Raw genomic sequence first — 18,274 nt, 5'->3', positions numbered from 1 at the left:
AGACGTTAGTAACTGTTGCAAGATTCGTTGTTATTTATTGCTGTATGTAACGACTGACTTTGCTATACGATTAGGAAAATAACGACAATAATTTTAGACATGAGTAGTAATATTTCATTCTTGTTTTTTCGATGGCTTCAATAATTACGTGATGATATTTCTGTTCAAGAACTACTTTTGTAGTGATCTCTGTTCATTCGTCGCCTGTTTTGCGATTCCAGCGGGATTTTGAGAGCTGTAATTATTACGTATGTATTAAGCTTTTTCATACATCGGCACTATGTTAGTTTAGAAAACGCCGATCAGGAGAACTGTTACGAAAAAAAAAAAACTAATCTAACTGAAGCTATTTTTGGAGTGGGGAAAACCTGAGGTAAATTTTCTATAGTATTAATTTATGTTATATAGATACTGATTTTGAAAATTATAATGTTATATTTACGACACATAGATGATTATACATAATAATTTTTAAGGCCCTAATAATATTGTGGGATAAAATATGAGTACGTGGGCATATTGCGCTTTCTTTAAAAATTCAGATATCTTTTAATCGTCCTTCCATCGCTCCTTTTTTTTTTTTTTTTTTTTTTTAATCAACGACAAAATGTTGGCACAACAACCTTCTGACGTTTGTTTGCCTCCATCCCAGAAAAGAATTCTTTGATATCCTCCTCGCGTACGATCTTCTTATTCTCGGCAAACTTTTGAAGGTATTCTTTGAGTCTTTCCTTCATGTTGTTGTATTCTAACAAAGTATGGAGGGAAAAAATATTTTTATTTTTATTATGTTAGAAAAGAATCGAAAAACTTAAATAAATTATTGTCAATTCGTGACCTCACCCTCAATGGCAGTTAATTGCTGAACATGACCAAGCGAAGCGAGTGCCTTCATTCCTTTTTCATACTGGGATTCAGTTTGGCTAGCTTTTCCAGCCTCTTCGTAAACCTGGACACTGTCCATCGGATCAAGCAAGAATGCGATACCGCTTTCTTCATACATCTATCAAGCGTAAGTAAATATTGAACAAACGAAAGGATATGAATTTTCAAAAAGTAATCAAAAATATTAATACATTTCATAGTAAAAGAATATACCTTTTTGCAACTGTCGCAAGTACACAAAGATGATCTCCAACCTTCTGCCCAAAAACAGGCACTCGTTGAAGGCGATTGCAGTTCTATAGGCATCTTACAACCTGCTGGAATGTTTTCAACATCTACAGTTTCGTCCTTCCCACTGGATGGCTCCTTCTTGGCATCCCTATTCACTGTGGTAATATCCTCAATAAATTAGCCTTTAAATTAAATTCTGCATAGCATTGAATTATTTTTTTAATTTAAAGTAAGATTTACCTGAGTATTTTGACGCATATTTCCAAAGGAACATGTTTTTCTGCATACAACCGGAGCAAATCAATTCGTCATAATCATCCGGAGGGGAAATGTCTCCACATCCAAGGTGCTAAATGGTTAGAAGAAAGAAATAAATAGTTGAACAACTGAAGTCTGCAAAGCCAAGACGGATTTAAAAGTAGATTAGAACTATCAATGAAGAGAAATTTAACAATGATACCGAAATCTCTTTTCGCTACATATTTCCAGAATTATATCACTGTATAAAAATTTCAGGCTGATGCAGGGCAGTTCAACTAAAGTTTTCTGCTCTCTGACCTTGGAGTGGTACCAATCCTCGCAGACAACACACTGGAGCATTTCATCTCCGCTAGTATCCTCAGGGTCTGGATAAGGTCTGGCACAGGTGCAATAAACACCATCAAAGTTTTGGTTGTATTGATTTTCTTCGTTAGTGTCTCGCTTGGTCTGAAAAAGATAGAAAACGAGTATAAAAATCGATTGTGACGCATTCAACTATCCCGTACAAGAAAAAAATCCTCACCTGTTCCAAGCTACACTTTTTGTCGCCAAACTTCGAATTTCCACAATCGCAGCGAAAGTGGCGCTTGGTATAAAGCTCAACCAGCTCGTGACCTTCGTGGCACTGAAAACTACAGGCCAGACACACTCCGGCCGGATGTCCGTCACCGCGGCAGGTCTTACAGGCATAAAGTGCCTGCCGAATGTAGCCCTGAAAATTTAGGTTGGTGTGTTTCAAGAATATAAGTTCAAGGTATTTGGTAAGCTTAGAATTTGAAAAATCTATGCAGGACTGTGTTGACAAACAAAGTCAACTGTTTACTGTTTGTATACAATTCATTGACATTTCTGTCATTAACGTGATATATATTTGCGTTAGGTGTTTAGCATCGTAAATACGTAAATAATATAGGATACGTTGAAATGAAATTATTTGTTTCAAAATTATTAACGGTAAGTTGAAAAATATAATATTAAGTGAAATTTATCTCGTGTTGTGAAATATCTGCGATGAATTATACAATGAAAGACCCAAAGTCTGCTGAGTGGTTGTCGAGGATGTGGTATCGAGAGAAAAGGTTAAAATCAGTTCAATCCGAGCTCGGAATGCGAGTAAATACCTTGTTGTAGGTGCAGTTTTTATCATCGGAAGCACCCAGCACGGCGTAGGCGTCTTCCTCGAGTTGATTTTCCTCTTGAAGGACATCAAGCATCGTTACAGAATTATCCTCCTCTAAATCAGCGCTTTTCTCGGCCATTTTTCGACTTCTTTGAACTGACTTTATTACGCGTATCGGTATAATTGGACGCAATTATTTACCGGGGTAACTGGTTAACGGCTTTCACAAATTCAAAAGTAATTTTCTCGATCAACGTATATTTCCGCTCAATTTATTCCACGAATATTAACACATTACGAGAAATTTTCCGAAAAATCCTACTCGTCCATACCTCGAAACGATGTGACTCTTCCCCTACGAAACGCTCCGCAACTTTCGCGCTCAAACACACGCTAAAACAACAAGTTCAGCTCGCAAGGTGGCCACCTACGAGGTCCAACGACTTTTGGTAATTCTAACCTGTTGAAAAAACTTTATTTTCTAAATTATGAAGCAATGCAAGTTGATTAAATGACTACTATTATTTCTAATCATATTTTTTATATGTTGTATTATCGTCAGTCGAGTTTCAAAGCTAGTACAAGATTCTTCGTTCTTGAACAATTTTTCAATTTAGGCGGTCAGCCTGCTTTCGGCTTTGCGAAGCAATCATATATCGATGTTGATGATTGGAAGCATTCAATCAGCAGTCGCAGGTGTGTTTTGGTCCCAATTGGACACTGATATGTGTATTTACTATCAGTGCATGTGCAATCGAAGTATGAGCCTCTGCTGCCTGCGTGATGCCAAATACGACAAAGTACAGGTCAGTTACCGGCAGAGTAGAAGTCGGTTACCGGCAGCGTAGAGCTCAGAAATACGTTCATAGATGTCGCTGTGCTGATCCACAAGTAGCAGCGCCTCTGCATTGGCGTAGAAACCGGAGGTCTAAAACTCTCAACACCGAACGAAAAGCGACAAAGTTCAAGGGACAAGCTGGTTTCGGGGAAAAGAGGTAGAGGCAGTAATAAGTTGGCCGTTTAGAGCCAGTTTGCTTCCGACTCACGTCGAGTGAGGACGGTGGTTCTGACGCGGTATACTGGAATCTATCGTTCTCATAAGTTAAATTTTGTCGAGTGGCGTGTACACAGTGTAGGTTGAAGGTCGTTCGTCGTGAGAGGCGAGGGCGATCTGCGAAGGTGTTCGAGACCTTTATTTTTCTGAATACCGAGTAGGAAAAAACACGAACAGCGGAGGATCGACACGTCCTTGATTCCAAACAACATATCCTTATTATACCTGATAGTTTTCGTCCAACTGGTCAACTGCGCGTCTGATAAACGTGAGTACACACATCGTCATGCATGCACGAGCGGTATATAACTGCATACATATACTGTATCTTTAAAGCTACACGCGCAGCTATAATTAGAAACAGTCGAGTTATCTTTTTCCCACTTCGGACGCACAGAGCTGTGTGCCCACACGAACACATATCCGAATGCATAGCATAGATTTCGTTTCGGAGGCGCGGCTACTGCTGCACACCCACCCTTACAGCCAATCCGTGGCGGCTACGCGGTTTCGGGTTCTTATCGTTGGTCTACGTCACTGCGCTTACCTAAATTCGGTCGCCACGTTTTTGATCGAACGAAACTGATTGTGTGTAAGCGAGAGAAAGAGGGATAGAGTGAAAGCGTGAGAGAGAGAGAAAGCACTTCAGCTTGCTTGAGCATGCGTGCGTTCGTTCGTGTTCAACTTTAGAAAGTTAGTCTTCCATCCGCCTACCTTCTTCACCTTTCGCGATTCTCATTTGTTTAGCAACTACCACAATCCACTTCTATAAATTAAGTCTGACTATCAAGCAACGAACTAACAACTAGCGATCGTCGTCTAAACGATTGTCTTTTTTTTCTAAGAATGTTAGTTCCTAGCACGAAACCTGCCACTGAAAGACGATTCTAAATAAACACTGTTGCGCAATTGTTATTACCGATATGACTATTGCGTTTTATTTGTTTCTTGAATACTTCACGCTACCGTCTATTCAATGCTTGAACGGTATTAATTCCGGGTGCAATTCATGCTCTAATACATTATCGTTGCAAAACCTCGTCGACTCACCGTTCATTCAAGAAATGCTAACTACGCATACTGTATGTGTATGTAGTACATACTTAGATAAGCATGAAAATACCTGGACGAGACAGACTTTCGCCAAACAGTCGAATGAAGGTTATGTTGGCGCAGCATTTTATTCACTTATGAGACGGTTCTCATCAGCAGCCAGGGCCGCATGGCTAGATCCAAACTCGTTATTTTTACGTATTTTCACGCTACCCTGAGCTATTTTATATAGCTATGTATACGGAGGCTAGAGATACTTGATCACCTCTCACGCGTTGAAATGTTTAAACACATGCCCCTCCATATGGACAAGGCTCCGCGCGAATTCTAAAATAACCCGAGAGCTATTTGTACTTTTCATAACCTAATAGTTGTAAGTTGTTCCTTCGTTTGTTAACTATGAATCGACGGAAGCGTTGATCCGTCGGTAAAAATCGTTGATCGCCCTGTGTTCTGCTCATATTTAAATCGGCGGGTCAATGCGCTCACAGAATTACGATGACTTTCAATGTTTTAATAGAACCACGGAGTATTGTCATCGTGTGTGTGTACTTCGGTCTTCATTTTTTTTTTACACGGATCGAAACAATTGACAAGTGACAAGATTTCATGAAGTTGAAGTTAACAACGTTAAAGTTTTATTACGGTTTACTAAATTTCAAATAGTTCTAAAATTGCGAAATAACGGTTTTTCTCGGCATAGATCGTTACGATAACGTTACTAACTTCAACATGGTATATTCATAAGTCTGAAGTTAGTAACGTTAGCGTAACTAAACATTTGTTGGCAAAAAAACACTATTTTGTAATTTTTTAATGACTTTGAATTGACTAAGTTCTGAAAATATGAATTACTTTTGCCTTATTATAATTTACTGCATTTCAGAGATTCCTAAAATTAGGAAATAACAGGTTTTCCGAAACAAATCATTACAATAACGTTACTAATTTCAGTCTTCTTAATATTCTGCAATCTTTATCCTTGTTGCAAACACTGAAATGATAAATTACAACATGTTATTACTGTTGTCGAAACTTTGTATGTCCAATGGCAAAGAATGTTTATAATATAATTTTGCAATATATACGTTCGTAACCTAATTCTTTAATTATTTGTACAACTGTTTTAAATTGCTATCGTTAATTGTACAGTACAGGTATGTAATAGGTATTCGTCTATCTTGATCATACCTTCCTTTTGTTCAATACTAAAAAAATACAACTAAAAGTATACCGTAAGATGGAAAACAAGTTAAACACAAGTAATGGAAAAATTAGAAATACAGTCATTTTTATCTTGGGGAGATCTCAAAGACGTAGTATACATGATCGTAAACAAACAATGATATGAATGACTCACTGGTGGTGATCGGTAAATTCATTAGTCTGCGAGTAACGTGATTCCTTCATAGATATTCGATAATACAGATTAGGTAGCCTCTCATTCTCTTTCTTATTTTGTTATTTTTATCACAATGTGACCGAAATTCTGTCTCTGATGTTATCGGTTATTATAGGGAAATAAACAACGTAAGATTAAACGTAACAACGAATCACTTGTTAATCATTCAATGAGTAGAAATTGAATAAGTATGAAATAAACCAAGCAAACTAGTTGAAATAGATATTATAATAGTATAAAATGAATACATTTTCTCACTCTTACTGTCTACTTTTCTGTCGATAGAAATACTTATATTTATCACGTGATCAATATCAAATGCTAAAATTGAGTAGAGGATTAGAAAGTCTAATGGATACGATTGTTTTATTAACTTCCGCAGGTGGGCGTGTCTTGAAAATCTCGCCGGCAGTTCAGAGATATATATCTAGCATGATTTACTTCCGTACAACAGTAGTTTGAAAAGTAAATTAATCAAAGCTAGCATACTAAATATTGGTACTAAAGCAATTAGGTAATAACTTGAAATTCACGATCCTTCCTTTCTCTACTACATATATGCATGTGTTCATATATTGATATAAATATCTTGTAGCTTTCGTTGTTAACGGTTGGTTTTCTTCTTGGAACACATTTCCGTCATATGCATTTATAAGAAAGACAGTGAACGAAATTTCAACATTAATAAATTTCTCTCTCTCTCTCGCTGTCTCATTTTTCATTTGTTACTCCATTTCTTTGTTAAACGGCTTGAAATGTGGAAATGAGTAAACTTTGCCACTCACGACGGATTGTTGAATCACATATTGAATGCAGCATATTGAAAGAATAAATTGTTTCCCCGATCTAGTTAACGATACATGAGGCTTCTGACTTTTGACCTGATTGCAACAATTGAAATTTACATAGCTTAACGTGTGTTTTTTTGCTTTCATGATTTGAGCTTTTGATTAATGATGATGCCAGGTGTAATCTTATTTACCTATATAATCATGTCAACTACAATGATTGATTCTGTAAATGAAGCAGACAAAAAATATATCAAAGCAAAAGTCGTATCTGCGATTCGAAATTTAAAAAACAGTTGATATGGGAACAATATGCTGTATATAAGTCATTAATATAATATGTATAACACCTGCTTCCGTCAACAGACTTTACATGTATTGCACAAGTCATAAAAACGCAACATTTTGATCCCTCTATCGATTAATTATGCTGTGTATAATTAAGCAACTTCTAGGCTTGAGAGAAGGGGGAAAAAAAAAAGAAAATTATGCAGCGTCGGGAGATTGAAATTATTTGTGCAAAGATTCTTTTGAGTAGTCCTATGTACAGTATGTAAATAAACATTCATATACGTCAGGTTAAGAAAGAAGAAAAAATGCGGTGTGTAATTTCAATTTACAACAAGACTGAAGTTAGTAACGTTCACGTAACGAAACTTTAGCAGGGAAAAAAAATCATTATTGTGCAATTTCCAAATGGCTCCCAACGAGTTAACTGTTAGAAATATATGAGTGTTTCGTTCATTATGGTTTACTAAATTTCAGACCAATCCTAAATTTTCGTAATAATTATGTTTCCTAAGCGTGCATCATCGCTGTAACATATATATATATATATATGTATGTATATACATAGTATCGATATTTTTTTTAAAATCCTTTACCTATAACGAGGTAAATAATGTATAATTTAATGAGTAGAAATGTCGTATTTGAAGTAGATTTCTCTAGCTAAGACCTTGAATAGTAATTTCAAGGTCCTCCCATATTTTTTGCTCATGGTTAGTTTATTAATATCTCAACTTTGTATATTCGTATATTCGATAGGTCAACAGTTTTTTTTTTTTTTTTTTTTTTTTTGTGCAATACATTTCCAAGTTTCTGCATTGTTCAACGAGATGTTGTTGCGTCCGATATTTTTCTAAAACTCGTTCGCGCCGTTTAATTAGCTTGATGTTTTCTAATTTGCAAATAGATACGATAGGTTTTTTTCAGTATCATTATGATTATCCTCCTTGTTTTTTTTTTTTTTTTTTTTTTGTTGTTGTTTTTCTTTTAACCTTTTTTTTTTCCTACGAGTGTACTTTGATCAATGCTAGATAAAGAATGATCGATATCATTGTCTACTCTTTTATTTATATCACGGAGTATATATTGTAATATATTTCCGAGTTTATTTATTTTTGTCGCCAATTAATTAGACTACACATTTAACACTGACTTATTTTGTTTATACCTTTTGAAGGACGTTATTTTCTTCAAAGTTATCATAAATTATTGTAAATATACACGAATGACATTCAAGATCTGAAATAATTATATTTACACAGTGTCGTCGTACAATTCCGTATTACAGCGATCGAGATATTTGAATTATCGCGTGAATTTGCATCAATTAAAACCGTAATCAGTAAGTACATAATCGACAAATGAAAAGATATGCAATCATTGTTTCAATGTATACAATATACCTATATCTTTCACAAAAACATGTGTTTAGACTTGCTTACTTTTTATGTTGCGTCTTTGGGATTTGATGTTTAGACTTTGGACCATGAACATACAACATACGTCATTGACCTCGGCTGTCTGGCTCTTGGTGAACCAAAGGCCACATAGTTTGCACACATGTACGTACATACCTATACAGTACACGTTACACGCTGTCGCAATTATTTGGCAGACAATCGTACGTTGATGAAGTTAATTTTATTTCATTAACTTGAAAATTGAAGGAAAAATACAGCTTTATATACTATGTAGTTAAGGGGTGTGAAAAAAGCTACCACGTGTACATACATGCATCACAATGCATAACTATGATATTGTTGATTTAGTTTTTACACAATATTTTTTATTTTTTCTTTGAAACGTTTGTATATATCATTCTACCTGTACAGACTATAACATATAATACACTTTGATTGTATAATTGGCAAGAAAATGATAAATCTTGCATTTTTTATCGAGTGCAACGACCCGTTGATTCATTTGCTATTTCTATTATCTTTTTTTATACTTGTGTGGTATGAGAAGTAATATACTGTACGTTATATATGTATATATGTTATCATGTTTACTTACTTGACAATTTATGTTAATAAATGCAAGTTCGGTATCAGATGCAAGTTTGGGCGTTTGTATCGGCAGTCGTACCTTATCTTTTAATAACACAAACAATATTGAATCGTATGTATGTCTATGTAGTAATGAAAACTTATATTCACATCTCACTCAGTATGCGTGACACATTCAGATAATTTAGTAACATGTTCCGCAGCTACTCCACGTGGTATAAGTGATTTCTTATCTGGGTCAAGGCTCTTGTTCTCTTTCCTGATTTGATTGATTTCTTTCTTGCTTTCTTTTTTTCTTTTTTCATCTTTTTCTTTTTCTCTCGTTTCGTCATTCTACATGTATATCTTATGCTTTCTTTATTTGTTTGTTGGTTCATTCATTTTTATCTCTAAATATGTAGAGAAAGAAGAATTACAAACTTCCGGAATTGCCATGTGCGTAGTTAAAACTTGCCCGTTTCAATACTAAACTTTCCACTACAATGCAGGCGAACGATGGTCAGATATGTAATTAGATAACAATCGTAAACTTAGGACTTTGTACTGTTGCGCAATATCAAACGGTTAACATTACTTACCTATCATGTATATTATATACAATAGTTGTCGACAAATGAAAAGCGGTACTATGTCAAGTGCGGTGACAACGAGTGGTCGATAGTGTTTTAAATATCAATTCTCAACTATATTGAAACAGATTCACGAATCTTCTTAATATAAGATCTGAAGAAGCGTAGATATTCTAAGGTCACATTTATATACAATATATATATTTGATTTTTTAATAATTTCATCATTAGTGCTGAATAATTTCTGTACCAATTGCGGCGACGTCTCATAATTTCGTCCCTGTACGTATTTTCGTGATTTACCTTAAACCATGGTGTATATCATATAACTATGTCATCAATTCACAAAGCTTGTACTGATAAGCATGGTAAAGAAACAGGCGTATGTCAATATCATTATAAAGATAGGAATACATCGTTGTAATCGTATACGTGTATTGAACAGCATAGCTTAGCGCAATACAGCTTACTTAGGTACATAAGTGAGTTGAAAAATGGTCGTCGTATAATCAATAAAACCCGCAGCCAAAATATTCCACTTGTCACGGATATGTAACTGAATTTTGCACGCGTTCGTCTTTCGACCTTTGCATTATACTTGATGCACCCGACGAATCGTCAGTGCAGCGTCAACAAGTAATTGCGTCTTATTTTCTTACTTGGTTATTTTTTTTTTCTTTCTTTCTTTCTTTTTTTGTTTCGAGTCACATGAGCGAGAATCCAGAAGCAAATATTTAAATTATAAGGTTTTAGCATTTTTTTTCTCTCAAGTTTTCGACCTCTGAGCCGTGTGTATTTGATTTAAAATTTATGTTTTTAAAATTTCATCTTGCGTCGTGCTTAAACAATGATGACGTTTTTTCTGTTCCATTTTGCCTACATGTTTTTTTTTCCACTTTGTTCCACCGTGAAGATAATGATTATTATTATTTATTAATTATACAATGTTGCTGGACTATGTAGTGCAGTATCTGATGGTGACGGCGATCGTAGTAGCAAAGTATGCATTACAGGCATGGCTTGCAATTTAACACCTTAAACTCACTCCATACAAAGTCCAAGGCTGTCAGCCAGTCCTTTTTAGTCGTAGATTTACGTGTACACTATATTTTCTTGTATACAGCTTACAGCAATCATGAATTGTAAAAGTAACAGTTGCGAGGTGATTTACTTGTTTCTACCATATAAATTCAAATATATTCACATTTAAGTTCACTTGTGGCAATAGAACAAAAATGGTGTAGAAAAAATAACTGAACATGAAAAGTAAACGTGTATATATAAGAACAAGATAAAGTATAGATATAATCTCGGGACAAACAAGGTTTACCTTTTCAATTGTACGGCATAAATCTCAATGTCTCAAATTCAATGAAATGACCAATGATCAACTCTATTAAGACTGCTATTATCAAATAAAATCTTATTACACAGTATTTTATAGTTTTGTGGCTTTTATAAATGGCCATGATCGTCAATTGATGCAAATATTAGATGTGATATTGTAGTATTGAATTACGTAGTTGGATATGCGTGTTTCTTCCTTCGGCTTTGTTCATATATTTAATTTATGATCTAGGTCGTCACAATAAGTTTTAATTGTATGCTGCTATACAAATGAAACTCTTCAACGTATACATGCAAGAACATGGAGTCTATGTAATATTTTCACCCTTTATCCTTTTGTATTTCAGATTGTTTTCTGCTGAGGTTCCACCAGCATGGCGGAAGCTCATTCAGCCGTTGCCTTCAGCTTTTCCATCACTCATGAAGGATGGGACGTTAATTTTGACAGAGAAGTCTTGCACTTGGTATGGCAATCAGGTATCAGGTCTTGGAAGAAACGATTCTTCAGATTCAAAGTGCGTATACCTTCGATATATCAGTTTATGCTGACGCAGTATCGATGTAACAAAATATTTTTGTATCGCTATAATGCTACAAATATTATATTACAGAACAACATAAAAACTGGAGTGTATCCAGCATCGCTACAGAGTCTTTGGCTAACGGCTGCTATTGTCACAGCAATTCACTTTGTGGGATACAAAGTGCCCTTCGATCTTGTCGGCAAAGTCGCGCCATACCTACCAGGGTGAGATTTATAAAATTTAAGATAGAACAGAGAGAAAAGTTGGAAAAGTCAGTATTCCCATCATATTCCGCCTGATTTTGATTTTGATTTTCTTTTTTAATATCTGCAGGTCTTCCATAACTGCTCATCTAGCGGGATCTTTTCTCGTCGCTTTCTTAATATGGCTGTTTGTCATCTACACTATTCGATACACTCTTAAATTATTGCTAATGTACAAAGGATGGATGTATGAAGCTCGCGGCAAAGGTAGCAGTATTTCCTCAATCACAAAACTTTGGCTCGCCGCAGTTAAACTAATGTCAGGATGGAGCACACCCATGTTGTACAGCTTCCAAGGATCTCTACCCAGGCTTCCATTGCCATCTGTCGAAAATACAATCCAAAGGGTAATTTAGCAATAAATAAAATCAATAACTTTCATCGATTTCTAACGAACTGTGCATCAAATATCATCGAAACTTCGACACATTATAATGTATAAATTTTTGGTCAACACAGTACTTGAGAAGTGTTAGACCGCTTTTGGATGATGATAATTATACAAGGATGGAACGACACGCCAACGAGTTCAAAGCTGGTATCGGCGTTAAGCTTCAGCGTTATTTATTACTCAAATCGTGGTGGTCTACCAATTATGTGTCTGATTGGTGGGAGGAATACGTTTATTTGAGAGGAAGATCTCCATTGATGGTCAACTCTAACTTTTACGGAATCGATGCTTTACTCATGCATCCAACCAAGAATCAAGCATCTAGAGCAGCAGTAATTATTCACTCTTGTTTACAGTATCGGAGACTCATCGAGAGACAGGAACTTGAACCGGTTAGTAAGATATGAATATGAATTCGATTAAAAATAATATCAAATTGCCTAGAAAAAAATTATGTCAGAATAGTAAAGCTTGTGTTTAAACTATCAACTATGTTTTTATAATTTCAGATCCTGGTTCAAGGTTTAGTTCCTTTGTGCTCTTGGCAATACGAGAGAATATTTAACACATCGAGAATCCCTGGTATCGAAACTGACAAGATTGTACATGTTCAAGATTCGAAACACATAGTCGTTTATCATAAAGGAAAATATTACAAGGTTTTGATCTATTATAAGAACAGAATCTTACAGCCGTGTGAAATTGAATTGTGAGTATGAAATCTATTCGGAATTTTATAAGAACTTTCCCAAATTTTAGCATTTTTTGCGCTAAATATAATTTCAAAAACCGTTAGTGCTCGAAATTTATTTTACATTGCTCGCATGTTTATCACTTTAAAAATCTTTTCAGGCAAATGCAGCAAATACTTGATGATACTTCGACACCGTGTGCAGGTGAGGAGAAACTAGCAGCGCTCACCGCTGGCGAAAGAACATCCTGGGCTCGAACACGAGCAGAACATTTCGGTAAAGGCGTGAACCGAGCCTGCCTAGACAACATTGAAAAGGCAGCTTTTGTTGTAACTTTAGACGATATTCCATACGAATTTGATCCGGTAGGTAATCACTTGGTCTGACAATTCTTTCAATTATATCGCATATACTAAGATTAATTTTTTATTCGACCATTGGAACAATGTTTTTTTATACGAATCTAGAACGGAATAGTTTCAGTGCTCTGTATTCTTTCCAGGCTCATCCGGAGAAATTGGACAATTACGGCAGAATCTTGTTGCATGGAAAGGGGTACGATCGATGGTTCGACAAATCGTTCACGCTTTGTATAGGAAGTAACGGCAGGGTAAGCTTTTGGGAATATTAACTTTTTTTTCCAACAAAAATTCGTTCGTCCATACAAATTTGTTGATATTTGATATTTCGTTGTATTTACAGATCGGTTTTAATGCCGAGCACTCGTGGTAAGTAAAATGTTTGGTTTTTTTTTTCTACTGCAGAATAAAAACTACTCTCCTTCGTGTTTGATACATATCAAAGAAATCTAGTCGAGTTGAATTAAATTTCAGTAATACAAGAAGATTGAAATTTAGAAAAATTGTTTCAGTATTTGAATCGTAGTTATAGTTTACATATTACGTAAATACGTAATTCGTTTCAAATGAAATATCCGAAAGATAATTCAATTTCCAAATTCTCCGTCAATGCTGAGTAACATATGATAGAATTTTAATTAATCGTTAAGAGTGTGCAATAATATTTTTAAAAAAAGTTTGCTGTGTTCATTAAAAAGCTCTACCAAGTACATAGAATAAATAAAAATGGAAAGAAGAATTTTCACAAATTTCGAACAGAGTTCAGGGAAAATTTAGATGAAAAACAAAATTTTTTCAACATTCTAAAACAAAAAGCCAAGATGTGTTCCAACTTATTTTGTACTATTATAATTATTGTCGCACATTTGTGATGATGACGATCCGACATGTAATGATAAGTCATGAGCAGGGCAGATGCGGCTGTGATGTCACACTTGTGGGAGTTTGTCATATCGGAAGAAACCATGAATATAGAGTAAGAAATTTAAACTGCGATTCGGCAGATTCTAAATTACGTATACATACTATCTGTATATCTATATGCCTGGAATGCTTGGTTGTGCTTTTTTCATGTTTGTTTCATTTCTTGTCCTTATAATATAACTTCAATTTCGTATTTATAAAGTGAAGAATGTTAATGGGATACAGAATTTTTACCTTTAGCAGTATCATAAAACCTGGCAATTGTAATGGTACATATTTCTTCCGAAAATTGAAAAATCTTATATTTAGAACAGAACTTTAATCCTGTACAGTTCGGTATGTTCTGAGTTTCTTCTTCGTCAGGTGAAAAGTTTTGTACAATCTATGTATCTAATATTAAAATGTGAAGTTTTTTATCCCGTCAGCATTCTTTGAATTTCTTTTTTCTTTTTTTTCTTTTTAACCTTGGTTTCTTCTGGTTATTAATATTATTTCTTTTTACAGTTAATGTACATTTAATTTCAACTATCTGATCTTTGCTCATCATTAAATGGTGAACTTTGTCGAGAATACTACAAACGGCGGTTTTAACATTACGTACTTGTATTAATAAATTGTAAAAAAAGAACTAAAAAAAAAAAAAAAGGAGAAAGTAGTGGTTTGGGCTTAACTAGAAAAATAAAAAAACGAATCTATCTTCTGGTTATCAGGGCCGATGCTCCCGTGATGGGGCACCTGTGGGAATACTGTGTCGCTACGGAAGCGGAGAATGGGTAATTGTTATTTAAAAACGAAGTTGCTCACACCTTGTAATTATAATAACAATGAAACTAACGTACTGATAATATATATCTTTTTTTGCACCAGAGGTGGTATTAGTTTACAAATTTAGAAAATATTCTTTATCCCTTGTGAATATAACTTATGTTCATTTTTTGTTTTGTCGTGCTTGCGCTCGACATATTAATATAAAGGGTAAGTCATTTTTAATGACATACCTATCTGAATGTTTCATCTGTGACACTAATCCAATGCCTTGTGACTTGTGTGTAAAAAAACTTCCGTTTTCATGCGATCACCTCATTCATTTGAAAGCCACCAAATCATTCATTTGCTATTAAATTTTACTTGTTTGAAAATTGCAGCAGCTTTTAATCAATTTTTCAATCAATAAATCATACACACAATAATGCAATCTATCAACACTTTGATTGCCGAGGCCAAAAGCATTATTACAATTAAATTTTCTATGAATTTCAATATGTAATGACGAAGCTTTTTTTTTTTTACTGCCTTCGAGGAGCATTAATAATATCTTTTTTTAAATCAAGTATTCTGTTATTCTAATTATTTACGTTTTTCCAGTTGGTATGTTTTTGCATGCCTAGTGCATCAATGGTAGAATCGCTAACGTTTCAGTAGATTCAATCTGTCTCTAAATCTTGAACCTAACTGAATTAGAAATTTAACTATTAATGTGCACCGGAGAGACGAGGATTGCAAATAGTTTCATCTGCTTTGTATATTGCACATCATCATCATCATCATCATCCTCTATTATGTATGAAATAATATTAAATTTGTGGAGTAAAATCTTAGAGGTAACATTCTGTTTCGTGCCATTTAATTACAAGATTCTACATTTATTGACAAAGATTAATAAAACAAAACTAACAGAGAAACACAATGTTACTGTAAATTTTGGGTTCACTATCAGGTATAGCATTAATCAAATTCAATCGACAATATCGTTGCAACGTGTTCTAATCAATTCTTATAGCCAAGCTTTATTATCAATTGAATTTGATGGCATGATTGTAAATATTTCAAGCGGTGAGCATTGCATCTGGTTTTCTTTCAACACTGTTTTCATATAATACAGATACGGAGAAGATGGACGTACAATGGGAACTCCTGAATTTACTCCTCCACCTCCGGTTCGTCTTCAATGGGACATGAGTCCGGAATGTATAGAAGCTATCGAAAACTCTTATTTGGTGAGGGGTCGTGTCAATTATTTGACTCGATGCTTAAATCAATCCTTCTGTAAACCTTGTGTCTCACGCACACAGACACTGTAAAACATAAGTTTTTTATTTCCAGGTTGCTCAGAAGCTGTTGAATGATGTAGAGTTGAGAATTTATATGCACACCGCTTATGGAAAGGGTTTCATGAAGTTGTGTAAAGTATCGCCAGATGCTTATATACAAATGGCTCTTCAGTTAGCTTATTATAGAGATGCTGGTAAATTTAGTCTAACTTATGAAGCATCGATGACAAGGTTATTCAGGGAAGGTAGAACCGAAACTGTTCGACCTTGCACCATTGAATCTGCAGCTTGGGTTAAATCTATGGAGGATAAATCTGCGACTGTAAGTTTTGCGTATAAGTTAAGAAGTAATGTTTTTTTTTTTTTTTTTTTTTTCTATCGTTCAGTAATACTTGCAAGTTTTATAAAAAAATTATCTTAACCTTGCGGTTGTAGATTGATCAAAGATACAAGCTGCTTACTGCCGCTACAGCTCGTCATCAGCTAGGCTACCAGGATGCGATGTGCGGCAAGGGAATAGATCGTCACCTATTCTGCCTGTACGTTGTATCTAAGTACCTGGAAGTCGATTCCCCGTTCCTTAAGGTAATATGTTGTGATATACATTGTCGTAAGTAGTCGACGAACGTCTTTTCACGTTTCCGAGTAAAGTAATGACGCTTTATTTTATCCAAAAATGTATATGCAGGAAGTCTTGAGCGAACCCTGGAGACTCTCAACGTCACAGACACCGCATGGACAAACCTCGAGATTAGATTTGAAGAAATATCCAAATTGTATATCTGCTGGAGGTGGATTTGGACCGGTAGCTGATGATGGATACGGCGTTTCTTATATCATTGCCGGAGAGGATTTCCTGTTCTTCCATATTTCAAGCAAGAAGAGTTCGCCCGATACGGTAAGTTCGATGAATATAGTATCATCTATAAAGAGCATTAGACCGATTAATTATTAATTGATTTCCTATCTACTTTCACGCTTCTTTTTCATTTCTTATTCTTTCAGAATTCAGCAAGGTTTGCAATCGCGATAGAAACAGCGCTTTCTGATATGAGGAATCTATTCACCGAGTATAAAAAATTACAACAGCATAAAAACGGATCGGCGTAATACGGTGATGTTATGTACCGCAAGTTCTTTTTTCCTAATTAGAAAAAAAAAAAAAAAAAAAAATTTCCCTGCTGAATTTACATCAGAACAATGCTGTTGCTATCGACGAGGTTGAACATTCTTCGAATCGGTAGTAAACTGAAGGAGAGTAGAAATTAATCAATTATGTTGATTAATGTAAATACAGTTATGTTGTTATATACATGTACGTATTTTTTATCAATGCAAAACAAGCTGTTTTCTTTGTAGGTAGAAAGATATTTAGAAAAAATCAACGTAGACTGGAAAAGAATTGTTTTTTTTTTTCCATCATTATTGTCTATTAGGCGTGAATCTTAAGTTGCACAATTTGTTAAACGTTCAGTACCGCGTAACTTATGTCATTATTGAAATATTGACACTAAGTTTTATCATTTGAACAATTGTTATGTAAGCATATACTATATGTCATGATAATGAATCTGATGTTATGCATATAAAACCGAACGCAAGAATATCAAAGTTAAGAATAAAAAGAAGAAAAAATAAATAAATAACAAAAATGATAGAAGATAAGTTTTACTTGTAAATATATATATATATATTGTAAAACAGTTTTAGGGTATTATTATACCACACATTGTATTCATTATTATAATAGTATTGTACACACAATGACCTCTCTCTCTTTTTCTCTCTTTCTTTCTCATTGTCTTGTCTTTTCTCTGTACATTAAACACGAATCAATCGTTATTCGTACATGAATCAAAATACGATGACGAATTCATATCACAGATAGATTTTATTTTTTTGAATATTTCATTAGATGCAAAGCAATTGAAGAACTGATTGTGTCGTCATTGTTTTGTACACGTTTTTTTTTTTTTTTCGTCGCATTCTTGTTTTTTCAAATTTTTAGAAAAGAGTTACTACATCAATTATACACTACTATAATTGTGAAAAAAAAAAAAAAA

At 34.6% G+C, this 18,274-nt stretch overlaps 2 protein-coding genes across 4 annotated transcripts; one reads left to right on the top strand and one right to left on the bottom strand.

Annotated features, from left to right (window-relative positions):
• Nucleotides 1-19: 19 nt before the first annotated feature.
• LOC124404458 (putative E3 ubiquitin-protein ligase UBR7) lies at nt 20-2,930 on the bottom strand. The gene is made up of 8 exons (XM_046878593.1): nt 2,499-2,930; nt 1,901-2,089; nt 1,675-1,824; nt 1,357-1,465; nt 1,099-1,271; nt 844-1,003; nt 624-748; nt 20-235 (listed from the first exon to the last, which is right to left on the bottom strand). Exons 1-8 carry the CDS (start codon nt 2,634-2,636, stop codon nt 194-196), a joined length of 1,086 nt encoding a protein of 361 aa, XP_046734549.1. The 5' UTR covers nt 2,637-2,930; the 3' UTR covers nt 20-193.
• A 592-nt stretch (nt 2,931-3,522) lies between these two features.
• On the top strand, nt 3,523-18,033 carry LOC124404454 (carnitine O-palmitoyltransferase 1, liver isoform). 3 transcript variants are annotated; one of them, XM_046878580.1, is made up of 17 exons: nt 3,523-3,819; nt 11,355-11,522; nt 11,619-11,755; nt 11,865-12,141; nt 12,254-12,577; nt 12,695-12,892; nt 13,036-13,242; nt 13,380-13,487; nt 13,580-13,605; nt 14,147-14,212; nt 14,871-14,933; nt 16,043-16,157; nt 16,264-16,533; nt 16,647-16,796; nt 16,900-17,109; nt 17,217-17,358; nt 17,986-18,033. In XM_046878580.1, the coding sequence occupies exons 2-16, from the start codon at nt 11,382-11,384 to the stop codon at nt 17,319-17,321; spliced, it is 2,397 nt and encodes a 798-aa protein (XP_046734536.1). In that variant the 5' UTR covers nt 3,523-3,819; nt 11,355-11,381; the 3' UTR covers nt 17,322-17,358; nt 17,986-18,033. The 3 variants fall into 3 exon arrangements, with proteins under 3 accessions (XP_046734536.1, XP_046734537.1, XP_046734538.1); XM_046878581.1 differs by lacking the exon at nt 14,871-14,933; XM_046878582.1 differs by lacking the exon at nt 14,147-14,212 and having other exon boundaries at nt 3,524-3,819.
• The last annotated feature ends 241 nt before the right edge of the window (nt 18,034-18,274 follow it).

The sequence above is a fragment of the Diprion similis genome, chromosome 3 (assembly GCF_021155765.1).
Source record: "Diprion similis isolate iyDipSimi1 chromosome 3, iyDipSimi1.1, whole genome shotgun sequence".
Taxonomy (NCBI): Eukaryota; Metazoa; Arthropoda; class Insecta; order Hymenoptera; family Diprionidae; genus Diprion; species Diprion similis.
This window is presented reverse-complemented; position numbering and strand designations above follow the sequence as displayed.